Here is a 22,445-nt window from a genome sequence, read left to right as displayed (position 1 = left end):
ATGGAAAGGAATCGATGCAATTCACTGAAGATTAAAGTCTTCAAAAACAGAAGGGGAAAATATTTGTGTTCACTAAGATGTTTTAAGAATGGTCTAAAATTATAATGGGAGATTTAGGTTATACATCATGGGGAGAAACAGTGTAATGGTAAGGACAGACAAACACTAGAAATAACTTTCAGAGGATTTTTTAAAATTTCTACTGCAGGAGGATTTTTATGAGCTGTTTAGACAAACATCTGTCAGGAATAATGAAGGCATAGCTGATTCTACCTTGGAGCAGGAAAATGGATTAGATCACCTCTTGACGTGTCTTTGAGACCTTTTAACCCTCATTTCCTACAGTAATGAATCCTGTGCAATCTTGCTATGGGGTCTGCTCCAACCAGCTCCCTCGACTGACTTTTGAACCTGTGGGCTAATTCCACCCCAGTGTGACGGAGGAATGAGTCTCAAAAACAGTGAAGCTCCTGAAACTTTCTTGAAAAAAGTAATGATGAACAGTGGAGGAAAACTGAGAAAAGTCCTGTTGAGGGAAGGAGAGAAGCAGGAAATCTCTACTCTGCCAGTTGGAGAGCTCAGAGATGTGAACTGGGTGATGGAGCAGTGGGTGTATGCACACAGTTGGGAAGCAGCTCCCTTGGTTCTCCCCCTGGGGCAGCTGTCAGAGGCATGAGCTGGGGTGCACAGAGGGTTAAGGCATGTGGGCACCTGGAGGCATTTCAGAGGTGAGGTTAGCAGGAACATGGGAGTGAAGTGGGAGGTTTCAGTAGTGAGGAGAGGAGAAAAATCCAATAGAAAATAGACTTAATTACTTTCCCTGCTCAAGGAAGTAGTTTCTACTCAGTGAAAGGCAAATTCTTAGTAATACTGACCAACTAGCAACACATGCATCTGACATGGGACTGTGAGACTCTGACAACTTGCCTTTTTGTAGAAAAAACTTAAGTGCTTGAAGGATCAAAGCCTTAACCACTGAGATATTTTGTGAGAAACCACCAAGACTACTGGAACTGATAAGCATTTTGATTCTCACATCTAAAATTACTAACTGCTACTACCAGAGAACCTTTTTTCCACGTTGTCTTTTTTGAAGTTGCCACTACTGATGATGCTTCCACATGCTTAAAAACACACTGAATGATTGGCCCTACTCTGTACTAAAATCAAAGGTGAAAAAAACCCTCTAATAATGATAACATATTGCTTCAGGATTGTGTCCTTCCTATCCAGGACAAAAATAACACTTAATCATAACACCTCCTTAAGTATTCAGTAAGTCAACCCAACTACGGGTTGGCAATCAGTGTTTTGCTCCTCATGAATACTGACAGAAAAAGACTCAGAGCTACAAGTTGTGCACGGAGAAAATATGTGCAAAGAAGTTACACTCCTATAGTCATCATTCTTTGGCAATAAGTAATTGGTACTACCTGTTCTTGGGGGGAATATTAAACAGTGGGTTTGGTAATTGTACTGCATCACTGCAGTGATATATTTTTGCGAAGCCTTAAAACTTTTTCCAAAAAACTCTGGCAGATCCAACTTAACAGTTACACAAAAATAAGGGCTTTCTGATCACCAAAAGGAACGAGGCAGAAACGGAGAACTATCTGGATAACCAATTTAACCAGACAAGAAAATGCCTCTGTTATTAAAAAAATGAAGATAGCAAATAAGTAACTTTATCGTCAGTAAAATATTTTAAGAGTGGCTCTCCTCTGGCAAACCTCTGACAAGCTTTGGTAGGTGAACAGGGCCCTAATCCAACAACACATGTAAGCTCACTAGTAATTCCCTGCACCCAGTTCATGTGCTGAACGTTACCTTTGAATTTAGGGCATGGCTGGACTGGGGCCTAACCTGAATTACGCAGTGTTTTTGAGAGGAAGAGACCGGAGGAGGGGTTTGTTTTTAGCAGTCCCTTGTGATCACCAGAACGCCCCCGCGCTGGACGTTACCGGCCTCTGCGGGGAAGGCCGCTTTCCAGGGCTTTCGTGGTTTAGAACGGAATGAACAGCCCGTGTGACAGACTCCAGTTGGGCCTTTTGACGCCGTGACCCCGCAAATGCTGGTGTACCAAAAACCTCGTGTCCAGCTCCAGAGGGGTCCCGCTCACCTGGAGAAGGCCGTGGCCACGGCCCATCCGGACGCAGAGGGGTGAGGGCTGGGCCTGCGGCCTCTCCCCCGCCCGGGACTCGCTCTCTGCGGGCCGCGGGGCAGCCGAGCGGCCCTGGCGGGGCTCAGCGGCTGCGCAGGTTGAGCAGCGGCCCCTCCTCGGGCCCGAGACCCGGGGGAACGGCCGGCGGGGCCCGGGCAGGGAGGCCCGCCCGCCGCGGCGGAGCGGAGCGGAGCGGAGCGGCCTTTGTTCCGCAGCGCCGGGCGCGGGGAGCACGGCTCGCGCGCCACTGCCGGGTGCGCGTGCGCGGGAGCGCTGCCGGCCACGCGCTGCCGCCCGCCCGCCTCGGGAGCGCGCCCGGCAGGCAGGCTCGCTCCGCCGCAGCTGGCGCGCCCCCGTGGCGGTGTCTCCTCGGCCGGCAGCGAGGGAGGGAGCGCGCGGTCGGTTCGGGCGGTCGGGCCGGGCACCGAGCGTCTCGGCCAGAGCGGCGCAGCCAGTCGCCCCGCAGCCCGCACGATCGGGGGAGCCAGGCCGCCTCAGCGGGGTCCTGCCCGTCCCAGCGCCCACAGGTGAGCGAGCCGCGGAGGCGAGGCCGAGCGGCCTCGGAGGGGCGAGAGCGGCCGGCCCGCGGGGGCCCTCTCCCCGCCCAGCCCCCGCGTCGGGCGGCCGTCCGCGAAAGGCCCTGGCGGGGCCGCGGGGCTGGCGCGGCGGCCGCGGAGGAGAGTCGGGACAAGGCCCCGCCGCGGCCTAAGCGCAGCCCGGGCGTCCGGTTTCCGCCGCCGCCCGCCACGGGGGCTGAGGCAGCCTGACCCGAGGGGGTGAGGCGCGGCGGGCCCTTCTCCTGCCCGGCCGGGCCTGCGGGTCCCCGCAGCGCCGAGCGCCCCTTCTGCCGGGCTATTGTGCAGCGGGGCTGAGGCGCTGGCCCGGCCGCTGCGGAGGGCCCACCGCGCCAGGGCCTGGGCCGCGGGGCTGCCCCTTTGTGGGCTCGGCCTGGCCGCGCCGTGCGCTTTGTGCTGGCGGGAGCGGAGCGGGGCCCGGCGCCGGCTGCCGCCGCGGCGAAGGTCAGCGGGGCCGCGGGGGGAGGCGGCGGCGGCCGCCGCTCCGGGCTCCCGGCGGCTCCCGGCTCTGCGTGCGTCCCGGCAGGCCCGGCCGCCGCGGGAAACAGGTTGCCGGAGTAAATGGGCCGCTGGGTGCCCCTCTGTGACACTGCCTGGGAAGGCTGCTGCCTCCCTCTTTCCTAACCCCGTGTGAGTAATGAGTGGGGGAGCTTCTTGGTCGTCCACGGCTTCCCGTGCTAAATTAAAAGGCTGGAGCCCTTCGTTCTTCCCCAATCTCCACGTTTTTAAAAGGACAGGAGACAATAGGGTTTGTAGTGAAAGGCAAAGTATCCCAAGTATTTCTTCAGGAGAAAAAACAAGTTTTTTTTTCTGGTGGTGAACTGGTGGCACTTTTGTTACGAGCTCTCGTTTCAGCTATAACTGTAAACATACAGTGTTTCCCCAGTATTCTCTATTCAGCCTCTATTTCATCGAGTTTGAGTGAATACTACCTTTCCTCTGTAATACGCAATTTACTCAGGTGCTAAATAAATAGGTGAAGTGACTTGATTTGTTTAACGTGGCAGATGAGTGCATGTCAGGAAGCTTATAGCTCATTGGACTAGGTTGTGAAGCACATGGGATATTGCATGCACGGGACTTAAGTTTCAGTTACCTGTTTATCTCCCTTCTAAACTGTGAGGCTAGCACGGTACATTCCAGAGGGGAGAGGAAAAGTGAAAGGGACTCTTCTCAACCCTGAGTTATTCAGACCAGTCTGCAAGATTTGAGGTACTGGAACACAGGTAGACTAATACAGAAGCTTTTAGGATAAAACTTGGATCCTCTGGACTAGCTGGTCTGTTTCAGAAAATAACTTTGGGGACTAATCCTAATATCAGATCAATTACTTCCACTTTTATCCTTTTTTCTACACTAAAATTGATATAAAAAATTAGTTCTAGAAGCAATAATTGCATTAACTTCAATGGAAACTAATATTCTTAAACAGCTCTGGCATGTTTCACAGCAGGGAAAAGTTACACAGCAAAGCACAAGGAGAAGAGCCATCCATCAGTGGTATAGTTTTAGAAATCAGTTGTGACCTAAGAATTCTGAAACTGATGAGGTCATAAGTGTTTTGGTCCTGAAAGTGCATGTCATGGCAAAGTATCTTGTCCGTTATTCTGTCATTTCTGTTGGTGAGTCTAGTTAGACTGTACTGGAGGATTTAGCTCAGAAATGCTGTCACTTCAGCTAAGTAGGTGTAAACTAAGTAAATCTTTCAAATAGCAAGTACTTCCCATACTTGGTGTTTAGCTGCTGCTCTCTGCTTATTGTGAATTGTGAAAGAGCTACTGCTCAGATGTCAATGATATCTGCCTCTAATGCAGGAGAGAGAGGAGCATGAGCATGTTCACATAAGCAGGAACTCTTTTTGGTCTGAAAACTCAAAAGAAATAAAATGGGACTGTTTTATGAACTCTGGTCTTAAACTCGTATGAGAAACATGATGTTCTTAATTTTAAGTTAGTATAGCTTTGCTTCTTTTTCCTGATTGTAGTAGCAGTGTTTGTAGTATTGTAACTCTCAGCTTTAAAAGCTGGAGTGAGTTTTGACAAATAAATGATCAGTGTGTGTGTTTTGCTTTAGTGGTTGTCTCATTTTCAGGAGCTAAGCTGAACCACAATAGTTAAGGTAAATCAGTGGTATCTGAAATTTTGGACACACATAAGGAACTCAGTTCTGCAGCTGTGATGTGTGTATCCACTGCAGAAAGTCACACTGAGAATTGTGTTTCCAGCTGCTGACTAGTTCCCTCAATCCCTGGTTGGTCTGTTAAGTGCTACCTGCTGCAAAGAGCAGTAGCAGTGAAGTAAGGACATTGGCAAGCTCTAGTTCAGCTCGACCATCACACAGGGCCTGAAGCTTAGGATCTCTTCTCTGAAGTTTGCAGTGTTAAACATCGTGAACATTGCAGATGCACGAGACAATTTTTATTGCATTTTTTTCTTTTTTGTTGCTTTGTTTTTTTTTAAGGAAAATCAACATTAAGAAAAGTGAACTAACTGTGATTAAAAAGAATAGTAAAAGATAACACTTCTGATTTTAATCAAAATACACAACAGGTAGAGACATACTGTTAATAAAATGTTTTGTTTCATTAACAAGAAAATTTATTGTAGGCAATTAACTCTTCAGAGTGTCTGTACTGCTAATGTCTTAAATGTACAATGCCTTGATAACATAGTTTTGGTGTATGTTTTCTGTGTACAGTATCATATCCTCAACCAGAAATTGAGAGATGCATCTAACTCCTGTATTGTTACTGTGAGCTGTTATTGCAGGTTTACCTGATTTTTTCCTGTTAGTACTTAATTGCATGTAACAAAAATCTTGCCAAGACTGACTTGGCATTGTTTTATGACATGCTATAATGTATTTAGCTGTTAACTATAGTAGGTAAAGGAAGAAGATTAATACTCTTAGGTTTTATGCCACACTTCATATATATATATAAAATTTTCTAGTTCTCAGCTAGACTACATGTTTCTGTAATGCCCAGGACAACTATTTTAAATATATGACTGTTTGATTTAATCTAAAAAATGGTGATTCTTTGTGTTATCACAGGAATAATGAGAGATTTGGTTACTAATTCTACAGTACTTTAATCAGATAAAGTGCTAGATAATGATAGTTAACCAAATGGTGCACTTCTGATTTTTACTTGTTTCTCTTTGTAGAAGCTGAATACAGAAGCTGAGATTGGCTGTGTTTTCATTGGGGAACTAAAATATTATTTGAATGGTGAAGACTGTCCTTCTGCATCTGGAAATGCATTTTAAAAAAACCCACTGTGGATATATTCCTACAGGGAAATTGATTTAAAAAGAGCAGCAAATCTATGTACAGACAGTTGTTGACCATTTCCTTTTTTGTTTGTCTTATCTATAAGCAGGGTTATATCTTTTCTTGTAACAATTTATGACCTTGCTGAGACATAAAGAAAAACAAGGAGAGTGTAGTGATAACTTCTGCTGCTTAAAGAATTCCTCATCAGCTCCTTTAAAGTGAAAGAGCAGTTCTTTGAACTTTGGTTTGTGTGGCACGAAGTCTTTAAATTAATATTTTAAAGTTCTTTCCTGCAATTTTTGCATATAGTACTAAATTAAGCAAAACCAATCATTTAGTCTTTGATAAAAGCCACACAGTGGCTTTTCAGTATTTGTGTATGCTTTTTGAACACTGTCAAGGAGGAGCATTTAGAATGACACACTTTTTAAGAGTTATTTTCAAATACATATTCAGATGAAATACGTCAAAGGAAAACTATATATGAAGGAAAATTGTATGTTAAATTTTGTTAATGTACAGATTGTCAAAGGTTTAAAAGGTTTTAACTGGAGTAAGAGTATTTTAAAACAATTTAGTGTTAAATTAGAGGAGGGAAAGCTTGACATAAAAAGTGCTAGAGCTAGTGTCTAGCTTAAAAATGTATTAAAAGGCTTATCTTTGTTGTTTCCATTTACTCTGTACTGCATATCTCTCATGAGAGAAGGTTCTGTATGATCTGTATTTTACAAGGGATGACAACTGAAATGCAAGATTTGTAGGTTCTGTTTTGTAAATCTTAGTACATGTTGCTTTATGCTGAAATGTGATACAGGTACTATTTTGAAGTAGGTTTTCAAAGATAGTTTTTCCTATGAGTTTTCTAAAAGTCAGCATTATTTCTAAAATATGTGGTTAGTTGCTGTTAATACATCAGTGTTAGGAAAGGAGAAATAATAGAAGATGTAGCACTGAACAAGCTGTGGCACATCCAGGGTACAGTTCTGCAGTAGCTAAAGGCAGTTACTGTTCAGGCTGCCAGTGATAACTGCGTGTTGCTGTCACTAACGTGAACGTTAAATAGGCCAGTCTTAGTCCCAAGCTTAGTTGAAAACTAGTCACCTGTGAGGAACATATAACTGTTATGTGGTTCACTTCTAGCTTGCTGCATGGTAACAGCCTGTGCTGCTCCAAGAGGTGTCATCCATCCTTTGTTGCCAAGGGTGCACTCGGGATCACTGTAAATGCAGTCTTAGAGCTAAGAAAGAATGGTCTTGCTCTCTGTTGCCAGCTTAGTTTTGGTGTCTTCTTGTTATGCCAGTGTAAGCACTCATCTAGTTGTGCAAGACTGATCTTGCTGAGTATGTTACCTTAAAGAGAGAGAACCCTAATGTGTAAAAGGCAGGTGGCACGACCATTCATATTGGCAGCAGCTTGCTTTTGTTTGTTGTAGAAATGGTGGAATTGCACTCTGACACACTGTGTGTGGCGTGCCCAGAGTCATGGAAGGGTAGTGACTATAACTCAGAGTATGGGCTGAGAAACAAGAGTTAATCCTGTCCTCAGATCTGTGAAAATGAACTTGTTTGTTTGTTTTTGAAACCTCACTAAATCCTGTGATTTTTTTTGACTAGACATAGGACTGAGAATTTGCTACAGTCTCACAATTAGGTGTTATAATCTTCTCAAATTACCTAGTGTTGTTCTGGAAGTAATTTTGAAACATGCTTTCATATGCATTTCTGTGTTGACACACATATATAACCCCACTTCAAGGTATACAAGATAAACTTAGCATGTTTAACTAAAACTAGTTTTTAAATTAATGTAAGCTTGTTCTCTTTTTGCCTATATATGAGCCTTATGTCTTGTTTCCTTCTTATGTGCTTGTACAGTTGTCATCTTGTAAAAGCTGTGAAAATGCTCTGCTCAACTAATATTTTGATTTATGAATGACTTGTTTATCTTGAAATATTTATGCACATATAAATGTGTAATATATGTATTACATATATATATATATATATATTAGAGTCATAAAATTACTTTCCTTCACAGGAATTCTTTTTTATGTGCATGAAGGTGTCAATGCAGTTGAGAGTTAATTTCTGTAGGGTTCATCTCTACATGGCAAATATCTGTGTGATTATGCAAGTGTGTTAAGGATGTAATTTGAAGACTGGTTGCACAGGTGTGACTAGGGAATAATTTGGCTGGCAGATGTTGATGGCGTACTATAAAATTTTAGTCTGGCTTTGTGCTAGATCAAGTATAATAATTAGGTAATTTAAAAAAAAAAAAGGTACATTTTCCATAATAGAAGTTAAGATGGACATTCTTCTAAAACAGCACTTGTAAAGCAGTAATTTTAAGAGCACTTTTATGCATATTTAAACCAGCTGCTGCCCTAAACAACCTTATTTTAACATCATGTGTTCCATCTAAGAAAAGGTTGTTGTTCATTCTACAATCACAGTGCTTCCATGAATGTACAGGTGCTCATCTACTAAAGGAGTTGAGTGTGGGGAAAAAGATTATTTAATGAAGGCTTTTCCTTAATATGCATTTGAGGAAGTAGACTTAGGGTTGCCTGTGAAACTTCCAATTTATTATTTCCTAATTTTTGACTGCTTGATCATCCAACCTAATACATTTTTCTAACACTCCTGTACAAGTAAAAGGATTAAAAGAATTGAAGTTTAGAGTTATGCTTTATGTAGTGAACTATTGATTTGAGATTGAGCCCTGCAACATAAACTCAAGTTTTGATTCAACTACATGACAGAATAGGGGATAATATTTTGCAGAGAAGGACATAGTGATAGGTGTTGAATTTAGAAAGTGCTGGTAGCATGAAGTAGCAAAAAGATGCATCTGCTTCTGTTACTTCCAAACCACTTAAAATATTCTGTGCTTTACTTTCTGATGCACACTCAGGCTTAACTTTAGAGTGATTATGATTGAATTTTAGCTTTGTATTTCCAAGCAATAGAAATAAGTGAAATAGTTAGTGCATTTTCCTTAGCATTTGAGATATACCTGATCAGAATTTAATGGCAGTAAAATAATATATAATCCTTTTGCCGAAGGGCTCTTTTTCAGCTGAATTTGAATCTTTTGCTTCAAAGGCTGGGTAGCTGGATCTTCACAAAGAGAGTTGGGGAAATTTTTGATAATACAAGGATCCCTCTAAAGAAAGGTTACTTTATTTGCTTTCTATAAAGTGTCAATATGGAGTTGATGGCTCAGAAGACGGCCTTCAGATTAGATACAATATAATTAGTGAGAAGGGTGTTGCTAATGTCTTCCTAATTTGTCTCTTTGATATACAAAATACTGGAATGAATAGAGGGCAGTTACCCATATGTGAGCAGGAGCTGGAAAATAAAGTAATTGAAGTTTGACTCTTGCTGACTGTAAAAAATGAGATGTTAAAAAAATTTTAACATAGTGTCCTTTAGTGTATAATGACATTTAGTTATTACTAACGTGAAGTATATTTGAATAGACTCTACAGAGTTAATTTAGTATCCTTATCAAGTTCATTCATTCCCTTTTGCATTAATGTCTGAGATGCCCAGCTACTTCTGGCATTTTAAAACCTGTTAAAAAGGCAGGGAAGTACTTGCATGTGATGATTCAGAAACTTGTGATAGAGCAGGAACTAAACCGAGATCTCCATGCCACAGACCTACTGCTCTACTGCCACTATTTTTTGTATTTATTTTTAAGGTTTCAAGGGATGCTCAATCTTTTCATGTAACGTGGTAGTTTGTGGAGTCAGCAGTTTAAGCCATTTCTGTTTGCTGTGCCTCAGGTTGATAATACTTGCTGGAAGAGTGCTCTTATTTGTAAGATAAAGCCACATGCTGAAACTGGTGTTTTCAGGAGTAAATCTGTTGCTCTGTGCAGGAGTGTGACCATGGTAGACGTGTCAGTTCCTGAATTTGAGTAACATTGTAATAAAATTTAAAATAAAAATATTGGTGGCAGTTGAATCCTTGTGCAGCAATACTGCAGAAACAGTTGAGTCAGAACTGATGAGCAGGGAAAACAAAGTCACTGAAGTAAACTATTGGTTTTAATGCAGCACTTGTACTTCAAAGAATGCATGCTAGAAACACGGCATGTAGAAGATGGAAGTTTAAAGAAATTAAGTATTGAAAAGTTTGGGAACATCAGAAATGTGAAAATGCCACTGTGTTTTTGCACCTGTTTTAGTAAGGTCTTGAATTTGTTACAGTGTAGATAATGTTGGTGCCCTTTATTTTCTACCTGCAATATATCAACAAAATACTGTGTCCCATCTTAGATTTCTGTATCTTGCCTTTTGAATTAGGTATGCATTGAAGGAAAATCTTAATTCCAAAAATGTAGACATCTCCATTTAAAAAATACGGATTTGATCCTTCACATTTAAAATGTTGTGCATTTTATTCTTTTTATCTTGCATTATTCTAAATGTTCTTGCTTCAGAAGATTAAATATCTGGATTTAAAATAAAACCAAAACTTTAAAAAACTCTCCCTCAAAATTACTAGAGATTCTGTGTAGGTTAGTACTAGAAGTTCTGAAAAATTAGTGATTTCTGATGAGTTAATAGTTAGGCTTCCAGTGTTACTGCTTGGAATGCTGGATGTACTTATGTGTCGATTTCATGTTTGACATACCTTGAGGCACCAAGATCAGTGCTCTGGAATCAGTTTCTCAGCTCTCCAAGCCCTCCCCTGCATGTTCACCCTTCACAGGTCAGATTGCCATTCTCACAGGGCTCTGCTGTCATCAGGGCTGCATACAGAAATACAGAACAAATTAAGGATCACAAAGGTAAATGATTACTTAAGACGGAAATATACATGAATGTAAGAAATGCACAATATGGAGAGATCTTAGTAAAAATAGTCCACATTCCTAGTCCTGTCCTGACTCCTCCTACAGACTGGCTGGCTATCACTTTCATAGGCCAGGTCCTGCTTGATCAGGTCTGGTTATTTTGATGGTTTGCTTCCTAGTACTGTTTAGTTATGCAGGAAAAATATTGACCAGAAAATAGATCTTGAATTGGAATAGTTATTGCAGAAAGACTTCGTATGTAAAGATGCATCAAAGTACAGGTACTTCTTTCAGCTTAGCCTTATTGAAGTAAGGTAGGCATTTCCATGCCACACCCTCTTCCCTGTGTCTGCCACAGACACAGGAATGGTGATGCAATATTACATGGCAATTACAGTACACTGTGAAGAATATGGATTTTGCAAAATCAGACTGAGGAAAGAAACACAGCCCCCAAATTGTCGCACTTGGTAGGATTTGCTGTTAACATTTATGAGGGTTTTCATTTATCTTTTTTAAACTAATACAGTGTAATTGTATATAGAGCCCATCTATATCTTGTAGAACAGAACTAAGTGCTTTCCTGCTTCAGGTAATTCTCAATGGCAGTATATGTTACAGCATGAAAAATAACTTGCCTTTTTTTTTTCTGGTGCTGTTACTTTGTAGCTGATCCTCCTGCATACTTTTTTATTGCTATGTGCTACGTCTGGAACTTTTTAAAAGGTACCTGTCTAACTGCATTTATAAAAATTACTGGGCTGAATTATTGTTGGAAAATGATCTTGATGCAGCTCAGTTCAGTGTGCTCTGTGCACAGTGAAAGGAAATTGGCTATTGCTAAAAAATAAAAACTATGCAAACAATAAACAACAGGGGAAAATAGAGTTGTCTGTATTTCCATAGGAATTTTATCTTTATTTTGTTAGATTGTGAGGCTTCTACCATCTTAATTTTTAAACCTGTACCTCTGCTCTATCTCAGTTAGCTTTGCTGTGCTTGTGCTATAGCTGACTGCAGCAAGGCATGTTCAGTTTGGTATCTAAGAAGGTTAGTGTGAGACAGCTGCTGTTTTGAGTTCATACCATAGTTTGTCATGCTGTAGATTCTGTGTGTGGGTATGTCAGGTGTCCTGTATCAAGGAAGGCTCTGGCCATTGACTGGCTGCTGATACTGGCACTGAGGGTACCAAGCTAGTGAAGAGAGGCAAGAAAAGGCTTTTGTCACAGGGCTCCACTTCAAGTACAGTGCAGCAGTGTGCACTGTACAGCTTTGAGCAGGATTTCACCATCTTCACACCTCTGTAGTATATGGAATTTGGCAGCATCAACAAGATAAATTCTTTACTTGTTTTTAAAAAGGAAGTGTATGGTAAAGTCCAGTTTTGAAGTGGCCTGTGATTTTTTTAATGCAAGTGTTTTGTTTTGATTTGTATTAAGAGAATGATTCTTTTTCTCTGTATTTTTGACTATATGTAATGGAAAAGGTTGTTTCACTAGCTGGTTTGCAGCTTAACTTTCTTTTATTACAATAGATTGCAAAATATCAGTCATGTTCACTACTGTTGCTTATACCAGCTTATTTAATGTATTGCTGCATTCTCTTTTTTCTAGCAGTGGCATTTCAGAAATTGTTTTTAGTATAGCTTGATTTTTCAGGAATTCCCTTTATATTTCTCCTAGCTTTTACTTTTTGTCTTGCTTCATTTCCTTCCAAGCTCAAAAGGTGGAGGAGATAAACATCCTATTTTGTATTGTAGTAATTTGATGATGGTCTGAATTTGCAAATTAACCTGTTTATTTAATGCAAAGTGTAATTATATGATGTGAAAGCTGGGATGTTCTCTGATTATATAATACAGAGTGAGTGGTCCAAACTCAGGTTTTTGCTATTGATTAGACATTTCTAGTTTTCATTCTAACATGAAATTTGGGGTTTTATCAGTAATTTTTTTCTCCAAACTTTGTTCATCAGCTTGACTTTCTTTGCAAGACTGCAGTATCACAGCAGTATAGTCTCTATTATTCCATACTAACTTGGATCTTGATACTCTAGAATATGGAAAATTCTGGTTGGCTAGAGTAAGGGTTATTCACTTTTTAAAATTGATGAAGTTTTTTGTTGCATGTAGAAATTAAGGCTATAGTCGTGGTGGCAATTGCTTGCTGGTAGGATTTTTGTGCCATTGTTGTGTATCTCCTATAGGTCATTGTTCCTTCTTAATTTTACATTATAAAGCTGTTGGAAAGAAAATCTTTGATAGCCAGAAAAAAACCACCTCCTAGGTTGATGTTTAGTATTCTGACATAGATAGACATGAGAAATACTTAATGATAGTGGTGGAGCAGAAGTCAAACAGCACTAGCCAAGGCTCAGTTTTCTGTATTGGATTAGAAATAGGTCACTATAATTTGATGGGTGTAATAATACTGTTTGTGTTTACATAGTGCTGTTTGTATCTGCTTCTGCCCCATAGCATGTGTTGAATTTGGAGAAGATCAGAGTTGCCCATTAGTAGTGACTCTATTGGTGATCATCATGTGTACAAGAGAACATATATGATAGCATCAGAAACATTGAGCGTTAAGGTTTGGTGGCTCACTGCATGAAGAGGATGACTGATTCCATGATTAAATAAATCCACTGGGATTTCCTTTCCTGATGATTAGAAAGAGGGTTTGGTTAGGGAGTGTCTTGGTGCATGGAAGAAAAAAAAGCTGCCTGCTCTTTCAGGGAGGCTGGGTGTCTACAAGGTAGTAGAAACGGTTGTAATTTTGTGTAAGCAGGAATGTACATTTCTGTGTCCAGTGTTGTCAGATTTGCAGGAGCCAGCCGTGCATTTGATATAACCGTGCCAGGCCTTTGTGATCTTACATCTCCCAAAAGCTGTGAGAGATAAATTGATAGACTCCAAAGTGGAAAAAACTTGGCCCTAAAACGTCTCTGAAAGCACACGTAGTTGAAAAGCTGGCTTTTCTGTAGTACTGTAGATGGTGACCTTTGCAGTTTAAGACTTCGTAATTGTGCAGCAATGGTACAAAAATGTGGCATCCTAAGAATTTTTATTATAAAATTAACCTAATGCTACTTTTAAAATGGCAAGAAAGTTCCCTGCTTAAAATACACTGGTGCCCCTTTTTAATCAGAACAAAGTGTGCTTTTTAATTACCTTCATTCTCAAGATAATACTCATATGGGACTGCTGTATCAGGAACACTGGCAGTTTCTTGGGCATGAGATTAAGTACTCTGTGGATACTTGGAGATGTGTACACACCCACCATTCTTGTTTCTAAATAAACACACACTTTTTTTTTTTCCTGTTGCATTCCTGAAACCTTCCTTTAGCCACCAGAGAAATGTTGGTGAATTTTTTGTATTTTCCAATTATTTTTTGTAATATTTTACAGAAGTTATCAATATTGAATTGTATAAATACCTGATTATATTGGCTAACCTTTCCTTGTCTTTTTTTAAGTTCTTATTTACACCTGTTTAATGAGTATTTTCAACAGTTCATTTAGCTTTTGACATTCTCTGGCTTATGTCGCATCTTGAAAAAAGTAACCTGTCAGTTTTTTCAAGACTTTGAATGCTTTCATGATACGTTCTTGTTGGAACCATTTCCCACAGTTCTCATTTCCATTCCTCTGTAACACGATACTGCTTTTTAAAAAAGTTTAATTTTCAAATATGATTGTACAGTTGAAAAAGTTGAAAGATTTTGTATTACTTTGTTGATGGCTGTAACGCATTAAGAATTTTGAATGGAAGTCTCTGAATTCACCGAGTTCTGAAATTTAGACAGTTGCAATAAGGCATTTTTCTCTCCTTGAATCACTCTTCAGATTATCTAATGATATTTTTTTACTCTTCCAGCCATTTAGATGACTATACAGAAGCTTTGTGGGGTTTTTTCCAAGTTTAATATTTGGTTACCCTCTCAAAAGCAAATTAAAATGTTAAACAAAGGTCTAATCTTTTTGATATTAGTGAATGTTTTGGAGAAGTGGATGGTGTTAACTTGAATTTGTCAAAGGTGCCCCATATTTTAGTGAAATGCAGGAGATGTGATTTCTAGAATGTTGTCTGAAGCTAACACCTACAAAAGATGAGAAGCTGGAAGGGTATCAGTCTGTTCCTAGATACTGTTGTTAATGCTGTGGCACGTGAGGTACATTGTCTTTCTGAACTTCTCTTGAAACCGCTTTTCTCAATGTCTGCACCTCAGCTGAGCTTTTTAAATAGCTAATTGATTGTGTCTTCCCATTCTCACTATAATTCTTGCACCTATCTGGGGTTTCCAAGGCTTTCTCTCTTCAGGCATTGTCCATCATAGCACAGCTAACCTGTCGTAGGGCTCCTAGCCTTGTTCTGGGGACAGCTGCTTTGTGGCAGGAGAGAAAGCCCAGGGTGTGCTGCAGGCGCTCCAGAACATGCTTTTATTTTCTCAGAAGGCATTTCTGTGCTGGTTGTCTCCAGCTTTTCTGTTTTGCTTGGAGACTTTCTTGACTCTTAACTGGCGGGGATGTTGCGTATTGCACATACAGGGCTGAACCTGAAGCACACCTTGTATCCAGTTAGTATTTTTGGTAGTGTTTTTGGTTAATAGTAGTAGGGTGTCATTTGCATCTGTTGTAGTACTGATACAATCTTCTATAGTCTTCCTTGAACAGGACTTGAATTTCAAATAGTGAGAAAGCATTTTTAAAGATAATACTCAGATACTGTAGCCTTACTTTTTACACAACTGAAACAATTCATTGTAGTGTGTTCTGTTGCCTCCACTGAAACCTGTACTTCCATGATCTTATCATCATTACATCTGCATCCAGTAATGCCTCAGACAGTTCTTGTCTGTCCATTGATATTATTATGCTTGATTGAATAATCTTTGTTCAAATGGAGAACATTCTCGTTGAATGGGTGCTTTACAGATACTCAGATGCTAATTTGAGCAGTATCCTTGAAATAGCAGGAACAGGAAGTAAAATTAATGTATTAGATGGGTTTTGAATAGAATCTATAGCTTTTACAAAGTTACTTCGGGAAGATGATCAGATCTGTCAACCTATAAGTATCTGAAAGACTATAAGTAATATAAATGATAAGTATCCCAGAAGCTGCGACACGTGTAAAGCACATGCTGTTGTTGTTCCACATGACTCTTGAGGTGACACGTACTGGTCTGCGAGGTGCGAGCAATGGAGGCGGTGCGGTGTTTCAGGGCCGGAACGCCGTCAATCGGAAGGGGTCGGTTCCCCCAGTTCCTGGGCCGGCTGAGCCCTGGGCGGCGGGGCGCGGTCCGGCACGGCGGGGCTGGTGCTGGGCCCTCCCCTGCCGTGCGGTGTCCGCCTGGGGCCGCCCGCCCCGCGCCTCCTGCTGCGCTCGGCGGGGCGGGGCGCATCGCGGCAGCCAGTGCCTCGGCCGCCTCTGCCGTTGAGCGGCCGCGGGGCAGCGCCGGCGGGGAGGAGCCGGCCCGGCCCAGCGCCGCGGGGGAAGTTTGGGGAACCATTTTGGGGCGCTGGGCCGGAGCGTGGATGTATCCAGTCGATGCGGAGCGTGCGCGGCCGTAAATGGGAGGGGGGGGGGAGGCGGGGCCGGGCCCGAAGCGGTAACAACAAGGGGGCTCCGCGGGCCAGCGCGGGGACGTGCGCGGGCGGCGGCGCCCAAGCTGCCCGCGCCCAGGAGCGGCCGCTGCCCCAGCCCATCCGTTCTGCGTGGAAACGCAATGAGCTCCTTCACTCCCCATGACGGGGAGATCTGCCTCCAGCTTTCTGTATTCGTGGAAGCGAGTCTTGTGTGCGTGCTTGCCGGGAAGTAGAACCAGCAAGGAGAAAGGTAGTGGCTTTAAATTGCGTTATGCGCAGTACTTGAAGCTGTTTCTGTAAGAGCTGTGAAAGTGTGTCCCTTGGGAGAGCTCAGTAGCGTGTGTATTTCATCCTCCCACAGAACGGTGTTAAGAATAGTTTCATCAACAGGTCGGTGTATTCTCATGCCATCAAACACAGAATATTTCTTCATCTGGAACTAGAAAATCTTAATACGCGTTTTTCCATTTTCACTCTGTAGGTAAAACTTTTCCAACTTTTGTACAGTGTTTTGAATAATTTTTGTTGTAGGAACTAATACTCTTGAAGATGACACCTGGTGTACTGTAGTTTGTCACTGTTGCTTAGAGACCAAATTGGCAGTGTGTGGGAACAAAGATAACATAACAAAAATATTGCGTACGATGTGGTTTTTTTAATCTGTAGTAAGCTTTTTGTAACTAAGATCTTTAAACTTCATTTCCAGTTCTCTAGTTGTTTTTACTGGGTTTGTATGTTTTTGATGGTTTGGCAGTATTACATTGTTAACACTTTTGTTTGTGATTAACTTTTCAGATGCTATAAAAAATTAGCTTCTCTGACTTCTCCTTCATGATGTATTATTCATTTTTATGTTAACAAGGATGATGAAAATGTAGGCTTTGGGCAGGTTTAGGCTTGGTAGATGACATTTTATAGCTTTATCCAGTTTCTTCTTTGCATGCTGATCCTAATGGTCTGGTTCACAGATTACTGCTCATTTTCATTTTCTACTCATTTGGATGGTTTGTGGTTTTGGAAGATGGTGTGAAGGCAGGTCACACAGAAATGGTGATAGAACAGGGCTGTACAGTTCTTTTCTTTAGTATTTCCGTAGCTTAGTCTAAGTGGGAAATACATCTGTGCATAAGGTCTTCTGCAAAGTTTGTAGGTTGCTTAATTTAACTGTTGAATGGGCTCTGAGAGGTGTAATTAAAGAAACCAGAGCTCACCCAGCTTGTCAGACTGCCTAGGGAACTGGTCTAGCACAGTGGTTTTCATCAGTGTTATCTGTGGGTTCCTCAGGATCTCTACATGAGGATGTATAGGTTCAGGTAAGATGAAGCACACACAAACTTTTCTGAAATGTGTTTACATTATTTGAAGGGAAACATTTTATAATTTTACATATTAATATGCTTGCCTGCGGTTTCTAAGTTCTTTCCAAGCAAACAGTGTGGTCAGAATTTGTTCTCCTGTCTACATTTGTTTTCTGTGTTATCATTTCTTCTAGTGTAAAGCTGCAGTGTGCCATCCTGAGCTTCCCACGTGTGAGTGTTGGGGGAAAATAGCAGCAGTACTTGGTTGTCACAGAGGCCTTAACATTTGAACCCCCTTGCAACAAGCTGGTGTGGCACCCATGCCCCAGAACATGTATTTGGTTTGTCACAGATATCTTAACATATTTAATCTAAGCTGGAGTGCCTTGCAGTAGGAAAATAAGGCTAAAAGATACAAACATTCCTGTCATTCTAGTGGAAGGTGTCTGCCCATTCAGGGGAGTTGGAACTTGATGATCTTTAAGGTCCCTTCCAACTCAAAAAATACTGTGATTCTGTCATATCTCTACAGTATCAGTTAAGGCCCAGCATTGAAAACCACTGCATGTTTGTTTTTTTCACCAAAAATGGGAACTGGATTATTTCCAGTCCAGCAAGCCTGAGATGAAGGAAGAGACTTCGGAGGGGCGAGATGAGGCTGTTAGTGGGCATGTGAGTCTCATGGTATCAGTGACAGAATACTGAGTCTTAGATGCCCATGTTTTTCTAGTTCTGGACTGGGGAGAGGTGCTTGTGTAAAAGAATTTGAAATTGCTCATCTGTGATTACTTTCTGAATGTCAAGGGCTAAGTTATTTTGTGTGTTGGAATCTCTTGGTTCTTGCTTCGTGCCCTGAACAGCATGTCTCACAAAAGCATGCACAGTATGCTGCTGTGAGGTGTCTAGTCCAAGTATGAGTAAGTTTGTGGGTGAAATGATGCTAAATATGGGAAACTTGCCTATTGCCTAATATTCCCATGTCACATAGCAAGGGGATTAAAAATGAGGTTTATTTTGGGAGATTTATACATAAGTGACAGATACAGAGCTGGTGTACTCGCAGAGAAGCACTTAAGGTGGTTGAGAACTTCACTGTGTAAAGGAAGCCAATTTTGCATAGTATTTTACTTTCCTTAACCTCTGAAGGTACAGTTTATGTTTTTAAAATATTTATTTTTTCTGGTAGTACCAGTTACTCCTTTTTGCATAAGAAGGAGGAAAGTTAGGGGGTGCAGGAAAAAGTGTAGCATCCGTAACACATTAGGAAATACGGTGCTTTTCAACAAATGCAGTAATGCTTGGTTGGTCAGTGTTTGGTCAGTGTGAGAGCTGTTAACTTTTGCCTTTTGACAATTTTCTTTTGAAGCTTCTTTGAAAATGAAGAAATAGCACATACAGAGGAAAATAAAATGTGTTCAGATACTCACTCTTTTCTCTCTTCTGTTACAGAAATGAGCCGTCAGACCGCTACAGCACTACCTACAGGTACTTCCAAGTGTACGCCATCACAGAGGGTGCCTGCACTGACTGGCACTACAGCTTCCAATAATGACTTGGCTAGTCTCTTTGAGTGTCCTGTGTGTTTTGACTATGTGCTGCCACCAATTCTTCAGTGTCAGAGTGGCCATCTGGTTTGTAGCAACTGTCGCCCCAAACTTACGTGCTGTCCAACTTGCCGAGGCCCGCTGGGCTCCATTCGTAACCTGGCTATGGAGAAAGTTGCCAATTCCGTACTATTCCCATGTAAATATGCCTCTTCCGGATGTGAGATAACTTTGCCACACACAGAAAAAGCAGACCATGAGGAGCTGTGTGAGTTTAGGCCTTACTCCTGTCCATGTCCCGGTGCTTCATGTAAATGGCAAGGTTCTCTGGATGCTGTGATGCCACATCTGATGCATCAACATAAGTCAATTACAACACTTCAGGGAGAAGATATAGTGTTCCTTGCTACAGACATTAATCTTCCTGGTGCTGTTGACTGGGTTATGATGCAGTCTTGTTTTGGCTTTCATTTCATGTTAGTATTGGAGAAACAGGAAAAATATGATGGTCACCAGCAGTTCTTTGCGATTGTACAGCTGATAGGAACACGCAAGCAAGCAGAAAACTTTGCTTATCGACTTGAGTTAAATGGTCATAGGCGGCGATTGACTTGGGAAGCAACTCCTCGATCTATTCATGAGGGAATTGCAACAGCCATTATGAATAGTGACTGTCTAGTCTTTGACACCAGCATTGCACAGCTCTTTGCAGAAAATGGCAATTTAGGCATCAATGTAACTATATCCATGTGTTGAAATGGCAATCAAACCTCTTCAGGCCAGTGTTTAAAACCGTTGCATTTAATTTAGCAGAAACTAGGGTAACCATCTCTGACTGTCAGACAAATTATTTGGTAGATGGAGGGTAGGCATATGAAGGTAAATAAAAGGAAAGGCTGTTAAATTACAGGAAGCAGTTGCATGTAGTAACACTAATATATTTAAAATAAGTCAACAGTAAACCACTGAAAATATATATACACCCAAAATGGGCATCTTTTGTATTAAGAATTGATTCTACAGGAAATGTTGTAAAATAATTCTAAAAACTTGTTTGTAGATTGATTGTACTGTTGAAAAGGATACTGTTTCGTGTTTTTGTTTGTGTTTTTTTCCTCCCCCCTTTGACTGACAAGCCATGTTGAGCGGTCTGATCTCTGGCCGCTGCTTCCCCTCCTTCCCCCACCCCCCCTTTGTAAGTCACTACATAGTATTGCTGCTGTTTGTGTATATTTTTTGTGTATTTGCTAATTTTTATTAACTTCTAGTTTTTCATTAAATAAATATGACTTTCTTTTCTGTAATTCAGGTTTTTCTCTTTTTTGAATCTTTTTAATTACACGTGTCATCTTTTGATATGCATAACTGCTATGGTAAAACTTCTGTTTCTGTATGTTTGGTACATTTTGTCTCTTTCCAGTAGGCAATTCATTTGTGATACTGTTCTTAATTGAGCTATTTTGTGAATGTATTGAACTCGAAAGACTCCTTGTGTTTAAAGATGTATCAGGAAAGAAGGCTCCTTTAAAAACAGGTCTAGATGTTGTACTTTGAGTTATCTTCTAACAAAAATGAACAATGAATAAGAATTTTCCAATTTGAAAAAAATTTCACGTTTCAAATTTAGAGATGCTTAGAAACTTGATTGCATCCCTGTATTTGTTGGTTTTGCAGTACAGAGAAGGTATTGTCTTACATAGTATTTATAGAGACCTTTTGGTTGGGTTATTTTGGTTTTTTGGTTTGGTTTTTTAAAGACAGTCAGAATTAAATGTTTTCAGTCTTTTTATATCTGTGATTAAAAAAATACCTGGCAAATTAAAAAAAAACATCAAACAACTAAGAAATTTTGCTTTTTGCTTTAGCTCAAAGTTTGACAAAGTGATACTCTTTGCCCAGTTTCTTGTCTTCACAACTTTTGGTTGTTAAAGTAACTGTCTTAAACTGAATTTTGTGTATCAGTTTAGTGACATGATAGACATTACAATGCAAATAATCTTTTACAGGTGTGATTCACCAGCCATAAAGGCTTTTGAAGGATATTTGGCTTTCTGCAGACTGTCTATATGTGGAAAAAAAGTTCATCCTGAATGTATATTATATTTGTGCTTCAAAACATAGAAAAAAGAGTAAGGTGAAAAGCTGATGCATCTCAAGCTATTTTAAAGAAATCTTTGTCAAACCTAGCAGTAGATGATGCCTGTTTGGGGAGGTAGTCTGGCTATTGACTACTTTTGTAACACATTAAAATGCAGTTCTTATTTTGATGCATGATGAGGTAAGTCGTTCTACAGGTAAGGAACGTGAAATCCAAATCCATCAGGTTGGATTAGTAAAATACTAAAGAAATAGTTGGCTTCATGTAGTCAAAGTAAAAAGTTTCACTTAAAATTTTATATTTAGGCTGTTTGAACTGTGCACACATTTTGTTTAAAAGATGTACTGGTACCTTGTGACAGTAGATAAACACTTTAAAAATCCTGCAATCTTGCATTTCTTTCCATATGAATATACAACTAATTGTTTGCAGTCTTCTCAGTTCAGTAATTATTCTGACCTAATTGTGTCTACATCTACCTCAGAAGTCTTGTCTACCTTGTCTATATTACACCAGGTCTTCTGGTGTATTGAGAGAAACCTGGCTAAATACTTAACTATTTTTAGAGGCATAACTGACTCACCATCTCACTCGTGATTGGCTAGTTGGGACTGACATTTGCTTGCCAAGGTTATCTGATATTCAGCTCTCCAGTTTTGTTAAGAAAATCTAGCTAAGAATCTTTAAGAACCCTCAGCAGTTTGATACTTACAATGAGAAAGCAGCAGGGCTGTGTAAGCACGCAGGTTGTGTACGACTGTTCTCTGCTGCTGCTCATACTCGGAATGCTTCAGCTTGTGTCTCCAAAAGAAATGTGCATTTTAAAACCTAGTTGCAATGATCTGTAGAGTTTTTATTTAGGATAGAATGGGCTGAAGAATGTACTTCAAAAGGGGACTTTTAAATTGCATTTGTAATGAGCTTTAGAAGCTAAGTGGTATGGTCAGACAGTTTTTTTTTCATGTTTTCAGATGACAAATGCTATAACATAACTGATGTATGCTGACTTCCTGTGATGTAAACTAATATTACTCCTTTTGGTGTTATAAAGAAAACCTGAATAAAACATTTGATGTCCATCATCAGATGGA

At 40.8% G+C, this 22,445-nt stretch overlaps 2 protein-coding genes across 4 annotated transcripts in view; both read left to right on the top strand.

The window, feature by feature from the left end:
- ZNF423 (zinc finger protein 423) overlaps positions 1–22,445 on the top strand; it is a 920,137-nt gene that overhangs the window by 716,761 nt on the left and 180,931 nt on the right. The window lies entirely within an intron of this gene.
- SIAH1 (siah E3 ubiquitin protein ligase 1) lies at positions 1,945–20,560 on the top strand. 3 transcript variants are annotated; one of them, XM_051629063.1, is made up of 2 exons: positions 1,945–2,160; positions 19,162–20,560. In XM_051629063.1, the coding sequence occupies exon 2, from the start codon at positions 19,164–19,166 to the stop codon at positions 20,010–20,012; it is 849 nt and encodes a 282-aa protein (XP_051485023.1). In that variant the 5' UTR covers positions 1,945–2,160; positions 19,162–19,163; the 3' UTR covers positions 20,013–20,560. The 3 variants fall into 3 exon arrangements, with proteins under 3 accessions (XP_051485023.1, XP_051485022.1, XP_051485021.1); XM_051629062.1 differs by lacking the exon at positions 1,945–2,160 and adding an exon at positions 2,465–2,688; XM_051629061.1 differs by lacking the exon at positions 1,945–2,160 and adding an exon at positions 16,422–16,664.

Source organism: Apus apus, chromosome 11 (assembly GCF_020740795.1).
Source record: "Apus apus isolate bApuApu2 chromosome 11, bApuApu2.pri.cur, whole genome shotgun sequence".
Lineage (NCBI taxonomy): Eukaryota > Metazoa > Chordata > Aves > Apodiformes > Apodidae > Apus > Apus apus.
This window is presented reverse-complemented; position numbering and strand designations above follow the sequence as displayed.

What these genes read in the sequence shown, in the direction of transcription:
- SIAH1 (XM_051629061.1), top strand. Translation starts at nt 16,574, where the DNA reads ATGACGGGGAGATCTGCCTCCAGCTTTCTGTATTCGTGGAAGCGAGTC. An exon ending in TAGAACCAGCAAGGAGAAAG is followed by an intron (nt 16,665 to 19,161) that starts GTAGTGGCTTTA and finishes CTTCTGTTACAG; the next exon opens with AAATGAGCCGTCAGACCGCT.